The sequence below is a fragment of the Vigna radiata genome, chromosome 7 (genome assembly GCF_000741045.1).
Source record: "Vigna radiata var. radiata cultivar VC1973A chromosome 7, Vradiata_ver6, whole genome shotgun sequence".
NCBI lineage: Eukaryota > Viridiplantae > Streptophyta > Magnoliopsida > Fabales > Fabaceae > Vigna > Vigna radiata.
In genome coordinates this window covers 48,710,207-48,728,525 of record NC_028357.1, presented here as the reverse complement: position 1 = coordinate 48,728,525, position 18,319 = coordinate 48,710,207, and the positions used below count along the sequence as shown (strand labels likewise).

The following is an 18,319-nucleotide window of genomic DNA, read 5'->3' as shown; positions in this document are numbered from 1 at the left end:
TCATAACCTGGAACACAAAGATATTCATTGATTATGACCCAATTTAACTACAAGACTAAAATTAGGTTGAATCCAAACACCATTCGATTCCAGACAGGCTTTGCACCATCTTGGAAATATACATTTGGAATTCGATATCAGACGTAGACATCAAGAACAAATCTTTTCCATCTATAACTATCATTACAATGAATTAAATCCCTCACTTTCTTCCTACACTACGAGGGATCAATTTGTATATTGAAAAAGAATAGGATTAATAACGGAAGAAAAAGTGGGGAAAAATCAACTAAAAGTGGACTCTAGCCAATCTGATGTCAACTCATAAGCAACAAATGTAACAGCACCAGCAGGTGCAGCTTTAACAGTTGATGGGATTATCCCCTTGTACAAACCAGCCCAACCCTCTAATCGCATTATCCGTTGCATGGCATCCAACATGTTCCTGTATGCACGATGCTCAACTCGAGCTCCATATCTTGGATGTCTTTGAAGCCCTTCAATCTGCAGCAAGAAAGAATGAAGATCCATTATTAGAAATGACAATGACAGAATAACACAATGTCCAATTTTCTTTAACACCCTCTCCTTATGTCCCTAAACTACAATTTTTAAGGTTGAGAGACGAGGATATCTAAAACTCTAAGTTCTGAAATTGAACTTCCAATCCCTGTAATGATCTTTAATATGTGTACAGGTTTACCTGAAATCTTTTCTTGACGACATCAAGTGGATGACAGACAAGTTTGGCACATGTTCCAGCTGCTAACCCACAAAGGAAAAGCTGAAAGCTAGATATGTTGTCTTCTGCAGCAGCGTTCGAAAATCTATGATTCAAAGCCTACAATTTCACACCCGCAATACATTATATGTTAACAGGACCAAACACTACAATACAAAAGTAAAGTAAACTAAACATTCATCAACTGTGTGAAGCTTTAAGACAAGCGGAAATAAATCAATAGTGACATAATTTCAAAAGTTAATTTTCTCTTCTGCTAATAATTCATCAACTTTAATCTGCAATATAATCAAAACGTAAATAGATTCTTTTTCAAACAACATTGAAAAAAGTGTAGCAGCATTGATAGTGCAACTAATTCATCCAGTAAATGACAATAGTAATTCATACGCGGAGTCCACATTGAAAAGCACGGCAACAGATAAAACAAGGATATAAGACAAAATGTATATTGAAACTGAAACTGAAAATGCACATATAGGGCAATCCTCAAAACTGAATCAGAGAATCGCATTCCACCGAGAAGCCTACAACATGAAGGAATAATATTACAAAGCATGGCAGACTGGATCATGCAGTGTCCATGGGAATCTACCATCTCACCACATTAGAGTTTCACAATAAACAAAGTATAACATCCAAAGAATGCATAGAATAATCACGTCAACAAATAGAGATGAGTTTTAAATAGAAGGACTGGAATTGTACCATGGCCCAACGCTTAAATGTATCATACGTGCCAAATTGTAGGCCTGCATAAGGTATAATCTCCACTAGAGTAGGGGACAGTCCGGAATACAAGCCTTGGAATCCACGTGTACGAACAATATCAATGAATGCTGATCTCATGGTTGGATATACCTATAGCAGGATATTGGCAAATGCTTGTTACAAAAAAGAAAGCTTTAAAATGGACCAAAACAAGATCTTTATTTCCATACAAAGCAAAACATAACAGCATAAAAAGCATAAGCATTTAGAGTTAATGAAATCATTAACGAAGATCTCATATCTGCCACAAGTACTCAAATGACCACCACATTGTTCATAGCAATCCTTAAACTGGAAACATACAATACCATGGATTGATACTTGAGCCCATTTCATAACCAAGCTGAAGTCAAACTTAATAAGGTTCAAGGTATTCACTATAGTCCAGAGTGCATTATAACAAGATTCTATTATGACTTATGGTCTGCAGCTGTCAATGATTCAGTATAATTTATGAAAGAGAATAGATGTTATAGTTTGCAAGGCATTTATCTCCAGGATTTTCCTTAAAAATATATGAATAACCAATATGAGAAGGGATCAAATTACTCCAAAAGTAAATATAAAAGAGTTAATCCTCTTTCTTTCAATCTAACCGCATGAGAGGGATTACTCATTACAACCATCAGACTAAATTCACTCTTTGGAGTAAATATATGCCTTAAAAAGTAGCTCTTGTCATTTAATTTGAGTTCCTTCCACTTGACATTTAATTTGATTTCCTTCCTCTGTTTCACATTAGTTAACAAGTGTGAAAAAGAAAACAATAAATGAGTGCGTAGATTTCTCACACTAGCCACGAGAACAGAAAAATAAATACTTTAAAATTTCAAACTACAATATCTTGAGGAATATCAGATTTGATTTCTCTCCAAAGTGGAGAGTATAAAGGTTGGTGTCTCCCCAGGCATTTGAACAATAGTGCATTGTAGAAGTATAGCATAACTTTGAAGTGGAGACAACTCAAAACTAACAAAACTGTTGATAGAGCTCATTCGAAAATGAAGCATCCTCTAGCTCGCAACAAGCAACAAGAACAGATAAAACAAAAAAGTGATGTCAAAGAATAAACACTCAAGCCCAAAGAATGAAATGTAGGCTCATCTTTATGACGGAGTAGATAAAAGCCTAAAGTTTAAGAACCAAATGAATGTATTTAAAAAGAAGATCAATAATTTGCTTCACTCTACAGAACACTAACTACCATTACATAGATTTAGTTTGAATCTGTTTAGTGAACTTAAAACTAATAATGCTTATACCTTTGGTTCACCCTGAGATGCTAATATGGTACGGAGAAGATCAAATGGGTATGAACCTACTGTAGCTGCACACCCAGCTAATGCTCCACTGACATAGGAAAGATAAGGGCTCAAATTAATGTGATTCTCTGCACAAACAAAAAAGCAATCAATGAAAAAACAAAATACTATAAATAAAAAATAAAGGACATCTTTTAGTATATTATAATTAAATAATTATATTTCTGAAGTGTGCAGAGTGTGTGGCAATAGGCTTTAGCTAGCATTTATAGAGTACACACCGGTTAACTACAGACAGCATCCTCCTCCCCAAAAGAGCCTTAGGCAAAACAAATTGGTATAATTGAATAAGAGCCTTACGCAAAATAAATTGGTCTAAATGTATTCAGCAAATACCGCAATGAATTTAATAAAACTCCAAAAATATTATTTCTATCGGTTGAGAATGTATTCAATTTAACATTAACACTGTAAACTAAAAGATAATATTAATGAAGACGACACATGGAGACCGTAAATTATAAAATAGAATACCTGTCTTCGAAGAGCCAGAGACAAAAGTCTTCAACTTATGTAAAACTGTAAATTGTATAGCTGTATACGGCATAACCATGAGCAATGCCGGGACATTTCCCCGCCAAAATCCCTGGAAAAAGGATTAAAAAAACAAAGCTTTTAGCTTCCAAACACACACACACACATTGATAAACATAAAAGGGTAACAAAAAGCACGGGGTTTATTTATTGCTTCCTCTACCTGAACGCCTTCTTCTTTAAGAATATCCTTGGTTGCTTGAAACATGCCAGTGTATTTTGATGGTGCAGACGCAGCTGCAGCCAAATCCTTACGTAGTAAAGCCCACGAAGATGTGGGCTCCAGTTGAACCTGTTATTTTTATTTTTAGCGTGAATAACACAACAATTAAAATGAAAAGATCATTCCAACCACAAACATAACCCAGACACAAACATACCTGGAATCGAATCTTAATAACATCGAGGGGCGAGGTAACAGTCCGGGATATTCCTCCGGAAATTGCTCCGGCCGAGGAATCAATCAGGGCACGCTTCAGTTTACCGGGTTCCTCCATTGCCGCAAATAGTCTCCTCCGTTTTAGGGCTACAACCTGTAACGGATAATGAAATTAGGGTTTCTGAAAATCGGAGAGAAGTGGATAGAGAAATTAGGGTTTAGGATCTGTGCATGTGAAGAGAGAAGGAAAGGGACCTCGGGGAGATGGAGAAGAGAGCCGACATTGGAGACTAGAGAGAGAGAGAGAGATGAAGAGAGAGAAAGAGAGACGAACAGAGAAAACAAGTTTTCAATACAATTGAGTCAGATTTGGCGGAGAAAGAAGAAGTTTATTTATAGAAAGAAATGAAGTAAATGATTGTTGAGAGTTTATGAGAACAAAATTTTGTTTTGAATTGATGGAGAAATTATAACATTGCAGCATATTCTTTTTCTTCTCAGTTTCAGATTGACCTATGTCCTACCTACCCTATTGCTAAACCTTTCTCTCTTTTTATTTTTCTTTTTTTTTATTCTCAAATTTATCTTTATCCTACTTACTATTATAATATATTATTATTAGTCAAAATTCTTTCAAAATCAAATAAAATTCAACACAAAATATTCTCTTTTATATTGAATTGGTTTTCAAACTTTTTCCAAAAGAAAGTTAAATATCAAATATCAAATATTTCCACCTTTAGTTGCCGCAAAGCAATTCCTCCATTGATTATCATTCAAGCTTTTTGCTTTTTTTTCGTCTTTCTTGACGTCATCATCGTGTTTACTTTATGCCTACAAATAAATATATATATTAAAAAGGAAAATAAAAAACACACATATAAATATAATCCTAAGAAAATTAAAGGTGAACCAATATTTCAACTAAATATACAAAATTACTTTCTTTTTTTATCGAACTTACAATCAACGACCTCATCAAATTTTGAATATTTCACACCTAAAACATGTGAATATTATGGTAAAGTAGTTTGATTTAACTAACTTTTTTCAAACATATACAGTCTACAAAATGAAGAATTGAATCCTAAATCTTGTATAAAGTTTCAAATTACATTTTATTTATAGGCTTAATACTTCCATTGGTCCTCATATTTGTCTGTCGATATCAGTTTGGTCCTCAAATTTTAAACTGTCTCAATTGGGTCATAATTTTTGTAAAAATGCATACATTTTACCCCAACCGTTAACTGATCTCAAACGACGTTAAGTTTAGCTGACGTGTTAACTTAATCCCTTCTTGATCCTCGTATTTGTGTGAAAATCTCAGTTTGGTCTTTAGGTTTTGAACTGTCTCAATTGGGTCATAATTTTTCTAAAAATGCACACATTTTACCCCAATCGCTAATTGATCTCACTGTGCAACAGTTATCTTCTGCTATCAGTGGAATAAATAGCTTAAAGGTTGGTGATGAACCTATAGGTTACCAAGTTGGTTCATTTGCAGAAAAGGCTGTGAGACTGATTGCACTAATTATGCGAGTTTTCCGGTGACTTTATTTTTTGAGCCGAGGAGATAATCTGTGTAAAATCCCTGATTCTCAGAGAGATGAATAAAAACTGTAATTCAAATAAACTAAATAATAAGCATTGTGCCACGTGAAACACTGCTTATTTTAAAAAATAATTCATATAATTAAATAATACACGTCAGCATGTCCTCTGGCTACCACGTCAGCTAAACTTAACGCCGTTTGATATCAGTTTACGATTGGGGTAAGATGTAAGATGTGTGCATTTTTACAAAAATTATGACCCAATTGAGACAGTTCAAAACTTGAGGACCGAACTGAGATTTTCACATAAATACGAGGACCAATAAGGGATTAAGCCAACACGTCAGCATACCATGTTAGCTAAACTTAACGCCATTTGAGATCAGTTAACGGTTGGGGTAAAATGTGTGCATTTTAAAAAAAAAAAATATGACCCACCTGAGACAGTTCAAAACTTGAGGACCGAATTGAGATTTTCACACAAATACGAGAACTAAGGGAGATATTAAGCCTTATTTATATACTTAATTATTTACATCATAAAGCCTATTAACTTAATTATTTCATTAAAACATTACAATATATTAATGATAGAATATAATTAAATGTTATAAATATTATACAACCGGTTTTTTTTTTGTGTGGTAGTATATTTGATATTGTATGTATATACCCATTTTTTCATGTTTTGTTTTTGTGTTACTATTATTAAATCCATTATAAAAAAGAGAAAATAAAGATTGTCGTCTTCAATGTTTTCAATTGGCTGTTACTTTTATGAGTTTTGTATGCTACTTGGACACTAAAACTAGGTATTATACTTAATGTAACAGTCTAAGTTCAGAGAAAATTAATGGATACCAATTAGAAGAAACTTATTATTATTTTTATTGAATAAGCCAAAAATTAAATTTAATAGAATCAAATTATGATTAGACCCATCTTAATTAAAAAAAATCAATACTCACATGGTAAAAATATGGTTACTGGTATATTTAAGACATTTATAATAATATTAATTTTAATCGGATTTCACTTAACTAGAATATCTAAATAAAAAAGTCTTAAATATGGATAACAATTTTAAGTCTAACATTGGACCCATATATTTGAAATATGTTTTAGAATTGGGTTGATTCTGTTTTGAACAGTATTTTCATACAAATATGAAATGATGGTTAAATATCTATACATTTTCTCAGTCTTCTTCCACTGCACTGAGAATGTGTCTTGATATCCACTTCACTAACGCACTTTCGGTGGTAAAAAAATTATCTGCCAAAGGAATATAAAGCTTTTAAAAGAATGTAGTTGAAAATCTAAAAAGTTATGGCTATCAATATCATTGATATTTCATATTAAAGATATCAAATATATGGTTGGATTAAAATGTTATTAGTATAAAGAAAATCATACTTTTTATTTGGAAAGAAAATACTTTTATTTATCTAACTCATCAAAATTCAGAAAAATGTTTTATTGATTAATAAAAAGAAATACAGTTAAGTTTATATTTTTAAAACTTTTTATTATTAGTACCTTCTATTTTTTTTATTTAATTCTTTGTCATTGTAATTTTTCTCCTTTTTAATCAAAGATGTTTTAGTTAAAAATAATTAATATGGAAAACATTATAGATTGGGTCTTTTAAAAATAAGAAACATTACTTATTTGAGATTTATAAAAAAAAACCAAAAAGATGGTATTTAAATTTCACCAAATACACTGTCAAGAATACTCTTTTGATAAAAACATTTTGATAAAGTTTTTTGTGGTGTTTTAAAATTTTGGGAGTTCTTTTAAATCTCATGTTCTTTTCAATGTTTCTTTTTTATATTTATTTTTAAATTACTTTTCAACCTTAAAATTATATCACAATATAAGATATTTATTTTGGACATAAAATATATTTTATATGTCCAAAATATTTATTTATTATGACTTTAATGATACATGTTTAGTTATTATAAATGTTGACTTTTGGCAAATGGATACTTTTTTATGAATTAAAAGTATTAAATAGTTAGTTACATGTATATTTCACTACAACTATAATATTAATCACTAGAATAATTAATTTATATATTATTTTATAAATTAACAATGGATATCTAAAATAGTCTTTATTATTAATAAAAAATTATAATTAATAATTAATTTTATTGACGAATATAAAGTTTAATTAAACACTAATTATATTTTTTTATTAATAATAGTGACAAACTTATAATTTTTAGTATATAAATTAGTTAGTGACCAATTAACTTTTATCTTTAAAATTAATAATTATTTAAAATTTATTGTGATTTTTTTCTTTTGAGACCACTTTTGATTTTTGACTGAGTAGACAATCAGATTTTTTTTTCTAACCGGTACAACATTTTGCCAAAGAATAATTTTTCATCATGTTTTTTCTAATATTACAATTTTGTTGTTGTTGAAATTGTGTTTTTTTTATAAACGAATTCTTAACAATATTATTTTTAGTTTTATATATTTGTATATTTATTTATAATAAATTACTTTATTGAAAATTTATAATTTTTATAAACTCGTGTGAATATAAATTTGAAAAATAATTATAATAAATAAAATAATTTAAATATATTGTAATTATGATAATATAAAATGTATCATAATAAAATATTATAATTATGGTTGTCTTTTGAAAATTAATTTGATTTAAAAAATCATAAAAAAATATATAAAATCATAATTGATTTAAAAAATGGAGAAATTTAAATTAATAGGAGACTAAAAAATATATAAAATAATGAAAAGGAACAATATAATGATGGATATAATTATGATTTAACTTTTAAAAAAAAAAACTTAGGTAACAAAATCCTAAATTAAACATGCACGTTTAGGAACAAAACACAGAAGTTGAACAAAATTCCAATACCAACCAAATGAACTCCCCATAAGAAAAGCTTGGCATAAGAAATCCACAAAAAAGCAAGACGAACAGCAAGAACAAATCCACAAACCAGATCCATTCCCTGAACAATATATACGAAAAGAGAGTGAATGTCAAGACTCAGCATAAATGCATGAAAATCCCCACTAAGCACATTTCTCTCTAATGCCAAAAACAGCAGAATCTCGACGAAACCAAAGACATTAGAGCACGATAAAGAAACAGCAACACAAGATGAAGCACACAAGTACACACAACCACAAACATGTAAAACAAAAAGAAGAGAAAAATAAAAGCAGAAAGAAAGAGACAAGCGCGCACACAGAAACACATACAAGTTTCCCGGTGAGAATTTCAATATGATCCAAGAAAATCAGTTATTTTACAAGATAACACACCTGCAAGTACATTAAAACCGTACAAGCAGCTCAGCACACGAGAGATGCAAGGAGAAGAGGAAGAAGTAGCAGCAAGACCAACATGAAGTTGCGAAGCTGCCTGATTGTTACACAGCGGTTAGCAAAGTAGCAGATTGAAAATATAGAAAACCTGAACAAGGCACTGTTGTTGATGAAGAAAATAGTAATAACAGATAACTATTTCTCTCACTCGGTACACATATATATTACATACAAAGATGAGCATATGAAGAGAAAAAGAGTGGTACCTGCATCAAGGAACAGGAGCTTTCATGGCCACTACAAAGGTTAAATTCGAGAAAGAGAAAGAGAAAGAAGAAGAGAGAAGAAAATTTCCACTACAAAAATAAAAACTAAACCCAAGCACGCATACAGAAACACACACAAGTTTCCCAATGAGAATTCCAATATGATAGAAGAAAATAAGTTATTTTACACTATAAATGATGATGAATAACATCATTCATCAAAACATAAAAGTTAATAAACTTCTACATAAACCATTTCAAATCTTTAAAATATTCTTCAAAAAATATCAAACAAATCACAATCATTTCCAAAATGACTATAATTTTATCCCTGTAAAATTACCTAAGAACATCCAAGAACATCCAGAAGATTAAGCTCAATTATGCAATGAATGGTACAGTTTTAACAGATGATAGTCAACAATGTAGACAAAATAATTCAGAAAACGATTAATTTGAGTTTTGGAAATTAAAACCATAAAAGTAAGGGTCTGAAAATATGATAATGTCTTTGCTCAAAGGGACTTTTTTCTCGGAAGTACCACATCACACTGTGTAGCACTTTAACGTCTTCAGACCTAGTTATGGTCACATCAACTCTTCGTTCATCCGTACAGAAATCTAAGAGCAGAAATGGAAGACATTTCATCAACAATAAAGAGAGCTGAATATGATCCAACCATTGTAATGAGATATGAATCAATTTTGGACACTATAATAACTACAAAATTAGTATATCATAATAGAATAAGTATCATAAGAAGTGTGCTCTGAATCATCTGGCAAGATTGAATTCATTAATAAAAAGGAGAGTGAGAGGGTTGACGTCTCTCTTCGGAACTGTGAAAAATGTAGTGTAGCCTTGGATTAGTTTGTGAAGGTATGAGTTGGATCCGGTTTCTGACATGGAAGGTGAAAGGTCATGGACTGGCCAACCTATCATTAGAAATAGTAGTAATGTTACAGTGACACAATCTTTAAAATTTTTGGAAGTGAATATGGTAAAAGCAGTTGGTATATTGGTATATCCTTTGTCCCCTGGCTCCATGACTTTTGGGCCAAGGATAATTACTAATGACATGCTTATTTTCATAATTTTGATAATTTCATATTAACTTCCAATCTCATCTATGTTGCTGCAAAGTCCCTTCTTTTTTTCCTGTTTGTCCCACACTTTGAACAAAAATGTGAATGTACTCTGTAGATTTTCTGTAAAGAAAAGCTATATTATATCTGTCTATCTATCTAAAGACCAAAAAGGTTAAAAGGAATTGGTTTTCTACGCATTGGTTCAAACTTCAAAAGACCGAATCAATCATTCATATGTATCTGCTTCCAGCTTTCTACACATGCTTTTCTAACTCACTAAACCAGTGGTAAAACAATCTGCAATCTGCAGTTTTCTACACATATAATAATCTAAGTTTTATTTGCTTGTTAGTCACTGAGTTGGATTGCAATCTGCAACCAAACAATATTAACAACAAAGAAGAAAATCTGACATGATTGAGGAAATGTTGAAGTTAATTATGGTTAGTTTTCTTATTAACTAGATGCTAAATACAATGACATCACTAATCGGCATCAGTATAATGTGATTCTTATTAAATAACCAGTATTCTTTCAAACCACAATAAACAGGGAGTGAATTCTATAACAATCAATGTATTTCTAATTATAAAAAAAAAAAAAATCTTAACCATTATTAGATGGCTAGCTTAATTAGGTTAAGCAAATTTGGTTTCATAAAAAATCAATGAGTCATCAACTACAAATAAAATGAAAAGTATATTCACTATCAATCTCAAAATGCAGACAAAATAATTTGCGCTAAGAGACACACTCAACACTACATGCTAGTTTTGATCATGGGACACCTGCGTAACAATTTTGCAGTTCACTGATTCAATGACATATTGAACAATATAGCATTCAGATTTATGAACAAGGTAGGGTTTCATACCTTTCGAAATTGGGAGTCAGGGTTTTTTCAGGTTAACTGGAAGCTTCAGAGACCACCGCGTAAATCATATCAGCTGTAGAGCATAAATGTTTTCAACCTCTGCAGGATGTAGCGTCGATGGAAATCTTCACGGAAAATGAGGCCAAGTCACTTTTGTGGGAGAAGATTGAGGTAAGTTTTAATAGATGAAATTTCAAATGCAATGAAGGTTAAACCTGTGCTTGAAGAGGCTAAGTTTCAAATGTAAATTTCAAATTTCCTGCTATTTTTATTTGCAAGAAAAATAATAATTAATATATATAGATAATTACGTAATTATTATCAATAGTTATCTACAAAATATTTTTATAAGAAAAAAATATTTTGAATATATTATTCAAAAAATATTTGCGTGTTCAGAAAATATTTCAAGCCAAAAATCTATATATTTATTTACAAAATTATATCCATAAGAAAATATGCAAAAAAATCATTTACAACATCATTTAAAAGATCTAACATTTTTTTTTTTTGTAATAGGGCAAATATTAAAAGTAATTTTCATACAGATCTAATTTTACACAGGAAAACTCACATGTAATCATATCGGTAACTTTTTCTTTACAAAAAAGATTGCAGAAATATTTTAACAGTAAAATCTGCCTGTAATAAATGATTTTTTAGTAGTGATATATATGGTAACTTTTTATTTACAAAAAAATTGCAGAAATATTTTAACAGTAAAATCTGCTTGTAATAAATGATTTTTTAGTGGTGATATATATATATATATATATATGGGTATGTTAATGTGTATATGCTTATTTTTCAGTTGGTATATTTTAATAATGTGTATCAGATTATTGTAGGCAAAAATACCTTCATATGTTATAGATTCTAAGTTTTAAAGTCAAAAATATTTAAAAAAGAAATCATTCTCAAAACAAAAAAACCCAAATCCTTAGTCACGTCTCTCATTCCTCTTAATCTTTTCTCTTTCATTTCTCTCACTTCAACCTTTTCTTTATCATCTCTACTGTAGCCCCCCATTAAAAAAAAATCAGAAACGGTTAAGCAATTTCTTACAAAAAAATTGTTTTATAATGAGTTTTCATTTTATAATTTTTGTCTTGTATAATTTTATCCAATTTTTACAAATATAATAACATATGAAGGAATTGATAGTTTGCCTGGAAAAAATCAGAAACACTCGTTATTAAACAATTTCATACAAAAAATGATTTTATAATGAGTTTTCATTTTATAATTTTTGTCTTATGTAATTTTATCTAATTTTCACAAGCATAATGACACCAGAAGGAATTGGTAATTGGCCTAAAGGTTTTTTAAGAGATAACAATTCAACATCCCCAAATGATGAAATTAGAGAGGTTAGTGAAGATGACGAAATTAAAGAGATCTTAAATGAACTTTTGCCTGAAGACGAATATGTCAATGACTCAACTCTTTACGTAAATTTTTTAACAACAAAATATTTCTAATTTTTTTTAGTTGGATTAGATTAACCTGTTTTGCCACCCAAAATCCTAAAACTACTATTGTAAAATCGATATGAAATATTAATTAGATAAAAAAAAACTCTCTTTAAGATATAATATAAACATTTGTGATTCGTAATACATGAAATAAAATAAAAAGATTTTTATTTTCTCTTCTAAACCTAAGAAAGGATGAAAAAGTTGTACAAAAAATAAGATGACTAGTTAAAAAAAAAAGTCACAAAACTAAAAGTTAGTACTCATAAAGTTAACCTAAAACATTTAAACAATTAGCAGTCGATAAAAAAATGGATTAATTTGTAAACGTTGTACATTTTTTTTATTGAGTGTAAGACATTATTTCCCTTTTTTTTCCTAACGAAAAGATTAGCATTAAAAAACGAAGAGATTAGCATTCAATACAAGACACTTTTTTCCTTTCAACTTTAACTTTTGGTTGTAGCGTATATAAACAATGACACCTCACCACAAAAATACTCCACACACTTCCATACCTAATGTGTTGGAAAAATAAGGACCAAATTCAGATCCCGTACATTAATTTTCATTTCAAAAAGATATTTTGACATTAATTTTTGACATTATTTTGATACTGTACACGTGTCAAAATGTGGTTGGACAATTTCAAATTAAAAAAAAAACTTTGGTTTTTTTCTTCCAAATATACTTTTGTCTCAGTTTTTTTAATTTGAAATCGTCCAACCACATTTTGACACGTGTCCAGTATCAAAGTAGTGTCAAAAATTGGTTTCAAAATATCATTTTCTTTAAAACTTGGCCAAATACGCAGAATATAACCAATTAAAAAAAGTCTGGAAACAAAGTTTAGTTGTGTCCGTTTGTGGTCCTTCTGTTGAATTCCATGAACCAGAGGAAATTATATAATTTTCGAATATTTTCAAATTAAATTATAAGAAATAAAATAAAAATGAATTATTATTTTAAAATTTAATAAAAGGTCGAACATATAATAAAAGAAAGGAGTGGAACATCTGTAACATAAAGTTCGTTGGAAGAAGGATCAAAGAAGGGTCCCAACAACTTCTTGGAAACCGCCAATTTTCTTATGGGTATTAAAAACAGAATAAAGAAGAAAGATAAGCCAATTTTAAATATTACTATTATTTTGTCTTTTACGAAAAAACCATTGTAATTTTTAAATACGTAAGTTAATAAATAGAGAAATGATTCTTTTACATAACTAAATTTTTTATATTTATTTGATATTATTTTATTTTTTTTAAATTATAAAATTTTATATTTTTTAAACCATTTTACTTTTGTATTATTATTATAGTAAATAATAAAATAAATGTTAACGTAAGTTTTTTCTTTGTTTAGCTCGCAAAACGCGCATCAGTGAAACTGAAAACGACAATAGGAAAAAGTCGTGAGCCGTGTGTGTCGTGCATATGCAAAGTGATGCAGACGCTTGCAACTGACATAGGACTTGGTCAATAGCAGTGTAAACTTTGGAAGTTTCGAAATAAATTGTTTCATTAGATTAAGCCATTGCTATCTATTTGTTGTTTTATATCCATTTAACATGTTTTCTAAAATTATAAAAATTAAATTTTGTTAACATAATTTTATTTCTATAAAATAAAAATTATTAGATGGTAACCAAATGGAGTGAAAAGAATCTTTTTCCATTAAAAAAATCTAAAAAGCAAAGATATAAGAAACCTTAGAATAATACCTGAAAAAATAAAATATGCATAAAAAATAATAGAAATATATTTATTTAATTTCGTTACAACAATAAAACCCGAGAAAAAAAGTACCAGTATTAAAACGCGTGAATACGAAGGAGTGGCGCTTTAAGTTCAAGATGGTTGACCTTAATTTGTGTTAATTAGTTTCTGAACGAAGAAGATAAAACCTACACAACAAACAACTTTGGATTCATATTTCTGATCTGCGAATTCACCGAAACCCTCGTCACCCTCACCATGGAACACAGAACGCTGGAACTCAGCCTCGGATCGGCGAAGGATCTGAAAAACGTGAATCTTTTTTCCAGGATGGACGTGTACGCCGTCGTTTCGCTCTCCGGCGTCCAAAAGATCAAGACTCCCGTCGACAGAAACGGCGGCACCAACCCCACGTGGAAAGTTACCGAGAAGTTCACCATCGACGAATCGCTCGCGCGCCAGAACCGCTTGACCATCGAAATCAAGCTCCGCTGCGAACGCAGCCTATCCGCTGACAAAGAAATCGGCCAGGTCCTCGTCCCCATCAGGGAGCTCCTCGACCAACCCGGTGATGGAAAAGCCTTCCAGCATGTCAGTTACCAGGTCAGAAAACCCTCCGGCAAACCCAAAGGATCGTTTAGTTTTTCTTACAGATTTAGCGAAAAATTCACTGCGCCCGGGGTAGCGTCAGCGCCGTCAGCGCCTGTGCTTTCGGTTGCTCCCAAGACGGAGCCGGTGACGGCTTATCCTGCTCCCGCGGTGGGGTCCACTTCTGCCTCGTATCCCGTCGTGTATCCTCCTCCCCAGCAGCCACAATATGCGGGCGGATATGGGTACCCTCCGCCGCCACAGGCGGCATATGGGTACGCTCCACAAGCGGCTTACGGGTATGCGCCGCAACCCGGGTACGGTTACCCTCCTGCTGCTGCTCCGGCTCAAGGAGCTCGGAAGAACAAATTTGGAATGGGATTGGGAGCGGGTTTGCTTGGTGGAGCGTTGGGTGGGCTTCTGATCGGAGACATGATATCTGATGTAGGTTCTTACGATGCTGGCTATGACGCTGGTTTTGGAGATGCCGGTGGATTTGATTTTTAATCTTTTTCTTACTGAGTACGTTAGTTTTTCTTAGTATGTGAACCTTGAATATGGTTTTGCGACAGTATACTCTGTTTTTTCTTACTTCTAGTTTCCTGTACAGGTGGCGTGTTCTTTGTGTAATTGTTGAAGTTTTTGGTTACGTAATGTATGCTTCACGTCTATCTCTGCTTTTTAATTTCTTTTCCAATATTAATCCTAGAATATTGGACCATATACTCACTGTAAAATATTGTTCAATAACATAATATAGATCTTAAAGGCAAGTAAAAATTAATAATATTTTCATGTTTTTGTTATGCTTACATTCTGGGTATGAGCATCGGCATCCGTATGTACTTACATTGTGAGTTATTATTATCTTCTTCATTGTTTTCACTTTTTCTTATGGACAAAACACTCATTTCACCATCCGATAAGTTGCTTATAAAAAATTTAACTATCTTATTTCTTAAGAAAATAAGAATAAGAAAGCAGATAATATTAAATAAATCTTTTTTTTTTTAGTTTTAAAATATTATTATTATAATTTTAGAAATTTATAAGCATGCTGTAACATGTTAATTGACGTATCTTATAAAAACATAGAATTGTGGTTTTTTTTTTTATTTTTTGTTAATATTTTTTTATTAAAATTATGAAAAATCAATATATAATTGTAGGGATAGTTGCTTTTTTTCATCCATTTTTCAATAATTTTCATTTTAAATTAAAATCTCAAAAACACGATCTTTAGTACATCCAACTATGACAAGATCGTTATTTTTGAAATTTTAAAAGAAAATATAATCGTCTGATGTCATTTAAGATTTATTAACTTTACAATTAATATTAAACTATAAATTGATGTGTGTCAGGAGGAGTTGTGAATAGATTCGACTTTAATTTAAACAAAATATTTATAAATGTGTTATTATAAATATGTTATTATAAATTATAAATATTTTACTATTTAATTTGCTACTTGGGACATTAACATAATAAAGATATAAACCCTTCATTAGGAATAGCTTGATAAGAATATATGAATAATATTAAATTGGAAGTTGAAAATGATGTTACTGTATTCATAAGTATTGAGATGATTAAAGTAATAGAGTAGCAATTATCACAATTTAAAAATGTCGCATCAGAAATAAATGATCTTCACTCGCCATTCTACATCTGTTATATTACATTCAATTTTAACAGATATTTTAGTAAGTTTAAGTTGAAAATACAAATCATTAAGCATGAGAACCAATATTTCTAAATTTTATTTAAAAATACTGCATTTCACACCACTACAAGCAACCAAGAAATTTCAAAAAAATATTTATAACATGGTATCAGATGAAACAATAAAATTTTCAAGCTAAAATATTGATCCAAGTTTAAAGAAATGAAAGTGTACCCATTTATGATGTTGTTAATACCATCTTTGAAAAAACTAAATCATAATTTGGTTAGTAGATTATCAAACTATAGTACATGTACATGTTATAAGCATCACATCAGCACACGAAATTTAACCAAGAGCACACGTGTTATGAATTTAATGTATTCGTACAATCAACTCTCCATCTTTTCAACTAGTTATAATCTTGATGGTGTAATTTTTATGACTTTTTTTTTTTTCATTTTCCATTTACAAATTGTAACTTTTATTAATGCGTTAATAGTCTACAAACTATTTACAATTTCCACGTGTATATTATTGCTCTTTTATTCAATTATAAATTTTATTCTTGACTGCTATGTGTGAACAAATATAATTAACACTCATATTCGTAAAAAACTCAATCAAATCAAAATAAAAATATTACTTCTGTAAAAATAAGTTTATAGCCTAATCAGTATTCTATATTGAGAGTAATTATAAAATTTCTATTATGAAGGTCCTTTACACATATATTTGTTTTAATGGTCATCAAATATATTTTTTTTCTTATGACTAATAAAATATTCCCAAAACGTGTAAAAGTTAAGATGGATAACTTATTGTAACATCCAAAATATTTTCTTTATTGCGCATTATAGACTTTGTTTGATTTATAATTAAGAGAAACTTGCAATATAGATTACACAAGTTTATCAATATACTAATTAAATAAGTCTAATCATACACATTAAACACTAATGTATCTATTTATTGATTAAAGGAGTCTAACAACATATATTAAACAAATTTATCAATATACTGATTAAAAAGTCTAGCAATTCATATTACATAAGTCTATTTATATATTAATTTATATTTTTAACGAGTCAATTCAAATATTTTTATATATCTTTTATACTTTTGAATAATCTATTTTATTTTCACATATATTTTATCCTTTATTTTTTATAAAGTGTATTATTTATATTTTTATAAATATATTAACTTTTTAAAAGTTAATTCTATTTAAAAATTAATCATAAATAATAATAATATTTACTATTATTTTTACCGATATCTAATTCTCTTTTAATAAACCCAAAAACCAACATTGACCCATGGATAAGCACAAGTTTAGATATAAAATACCAACATTTTAAATCAATACAACACATAAATGTATAAAAATAACAAAGAAGTAACCAGACACACGTAGCCATTTGTTTATTGGGCACAAAGAAAAAATGGGCCGAAGACCCAAAGAAATTCTTCTTCCCGTTTTGGGCCTTGGTGTCTTTTTGAGGGGGGTTACTCCCTGTACCTCCCCAATTTCATCCTCCACCCCCCATTCCATTTTTACCCTTTGCTTTATTTTTTCTATTCCAATTTTATCCTTTAACAAAAATTTATATTTAGAAATAAAATTTTATGATTTTATTCTCCCACTCCTACATAACCTATTTATTCTTTTTTTTATCTTCATGTTTTCATCTTTATGCTTTCTTCTCAGGAATTCTTTGTTTTATTTTTCTAGAAATTCTTTCTTCCATTTTTCTTGTATTTCAAGTGATAATTGAGATATCGATTTCTCGTGGAAGAATTTGTCCTTGAATTATTATATCTCTGCATTGCATTGTGGTGTTGTATCCAACCTTTAACCAGCGATCCTCTTCGAGTCGAGGTTAGTAATACTTTCGTAAAACCGCTAAACGGATGGCGACTTCCGTTTACCCTTAAACGGATGTTGACATCCGTTTACGGATTCCCACATCCGTTTAAGCGTTTTAGATTATTTTAGATTATGTTTTTGTTAGTTT

The 18,319-nt window shown here is 30.1% G+C and overlaps 3 protein-coding genes across 6 annotated transcripts; 1 reads left to right on the top strand and 2 right to left on the bottom strand.

The window, feature by feature from the left end:
- On the bottom strand, window positions 1-4,252 carry LOC106765419 (mitochondrial thiamine diphosphate carrier 2). 2 transcript variants are annotated; one of them, XM_014650033.2, is made up of 8 exons: window positions 4,004-4,252; window positions 3,750-3,902; window positions 3,533-3,661; window positions 3,310-3,421; window positions 2,776-2,903; window positions 1,451-1,603; window positions 704-841; window positions 1-504 (listed from the first exon to the last, which is right to left on the bottom strand). In XM_014650033.2, the coding sequence occupies exons 2-8, from the start codon at window positions 3,864-3,866 to the stop codon at window positions 286-288; spliced, it is 996 nt and encodes a 331-aa protein (XP_014505519.1). In that variant the 5' UTR covers window positions 3,867-3,902; window positions 4,004-4,252; the 3' UTR covers window positions 1-285. The 2 variants fall into 2 exon arrangements, with proteins under 2 accessions (XP_014505519.1, XP_022639777.1); XM_022784056.1 differs by lacking the exon at window positions 4,004-4,252 and having other exon boundaries at window positions 3,750-3,991.
- Window positions 4,253-6,467: 2,215 nt separating this feature from the next.
- LOC106766538 lies at window positions 6,468-11,078 on the bottom strand. Of its 3 annotated transcripts, none has more exons than XM_014651261.2 (6): window positions 10,855-11,078; window positions 9,434-9,827; window positions 8,892-8,910; window positions 8,623-8,722; window positions 8,214-8,306; window positions 6,468-6,579 (listed from the first exon to the last, which is right to left on the bottom strand). In XM_014651261.2, the coding sequence occupies exons 2-6, from the start codon at window positions 9,538-9,540 to the stop codon at window positions 6,503-6,505; spliced, it is 396 nt and encodes a 131-aa protein (XP_014506747.2). In that variant the 5' UTR covers window positions 9,541-9,827; window positions 10,855-11,078; the 3' UTR covers window positions 6,468-6,502. The 3 variants fall into 3 exon arrangements, 2 of the variants coding, with proteins under 2 accessions (XP_014506747.2, XP_022639776.1); XM_022784055.1 differs by having other exon boundaries at window positions 9,434-9,512; XR_002668866.1 differs by lacking the exons at window positions 6,468-6,579; window positions 8,892-8,910 and having other exon boundaries at window positions 8,104-8,306.
- A 3,002-nt stretch (window positions 11,079-14,080) lies between these two features.
- LOC106767074 (protein SRC2) lies at window positions 14,081-15,320 on the top strand. The gene has a single exon (XM_014651895.2). It carries the CDS (start codon window positions 14,306-14,308, stop codon window positions 15,140-15,142), a length of 837 nt encoding a protein of 278 aa, XP_014507381.1. The 5' UTR covers window positions 14,081-14,305; the 3' UTR covers window positions 15,143-15,320.
- Window positions 15,321-18,319: the final 2,999 nt, after the last annotated feature.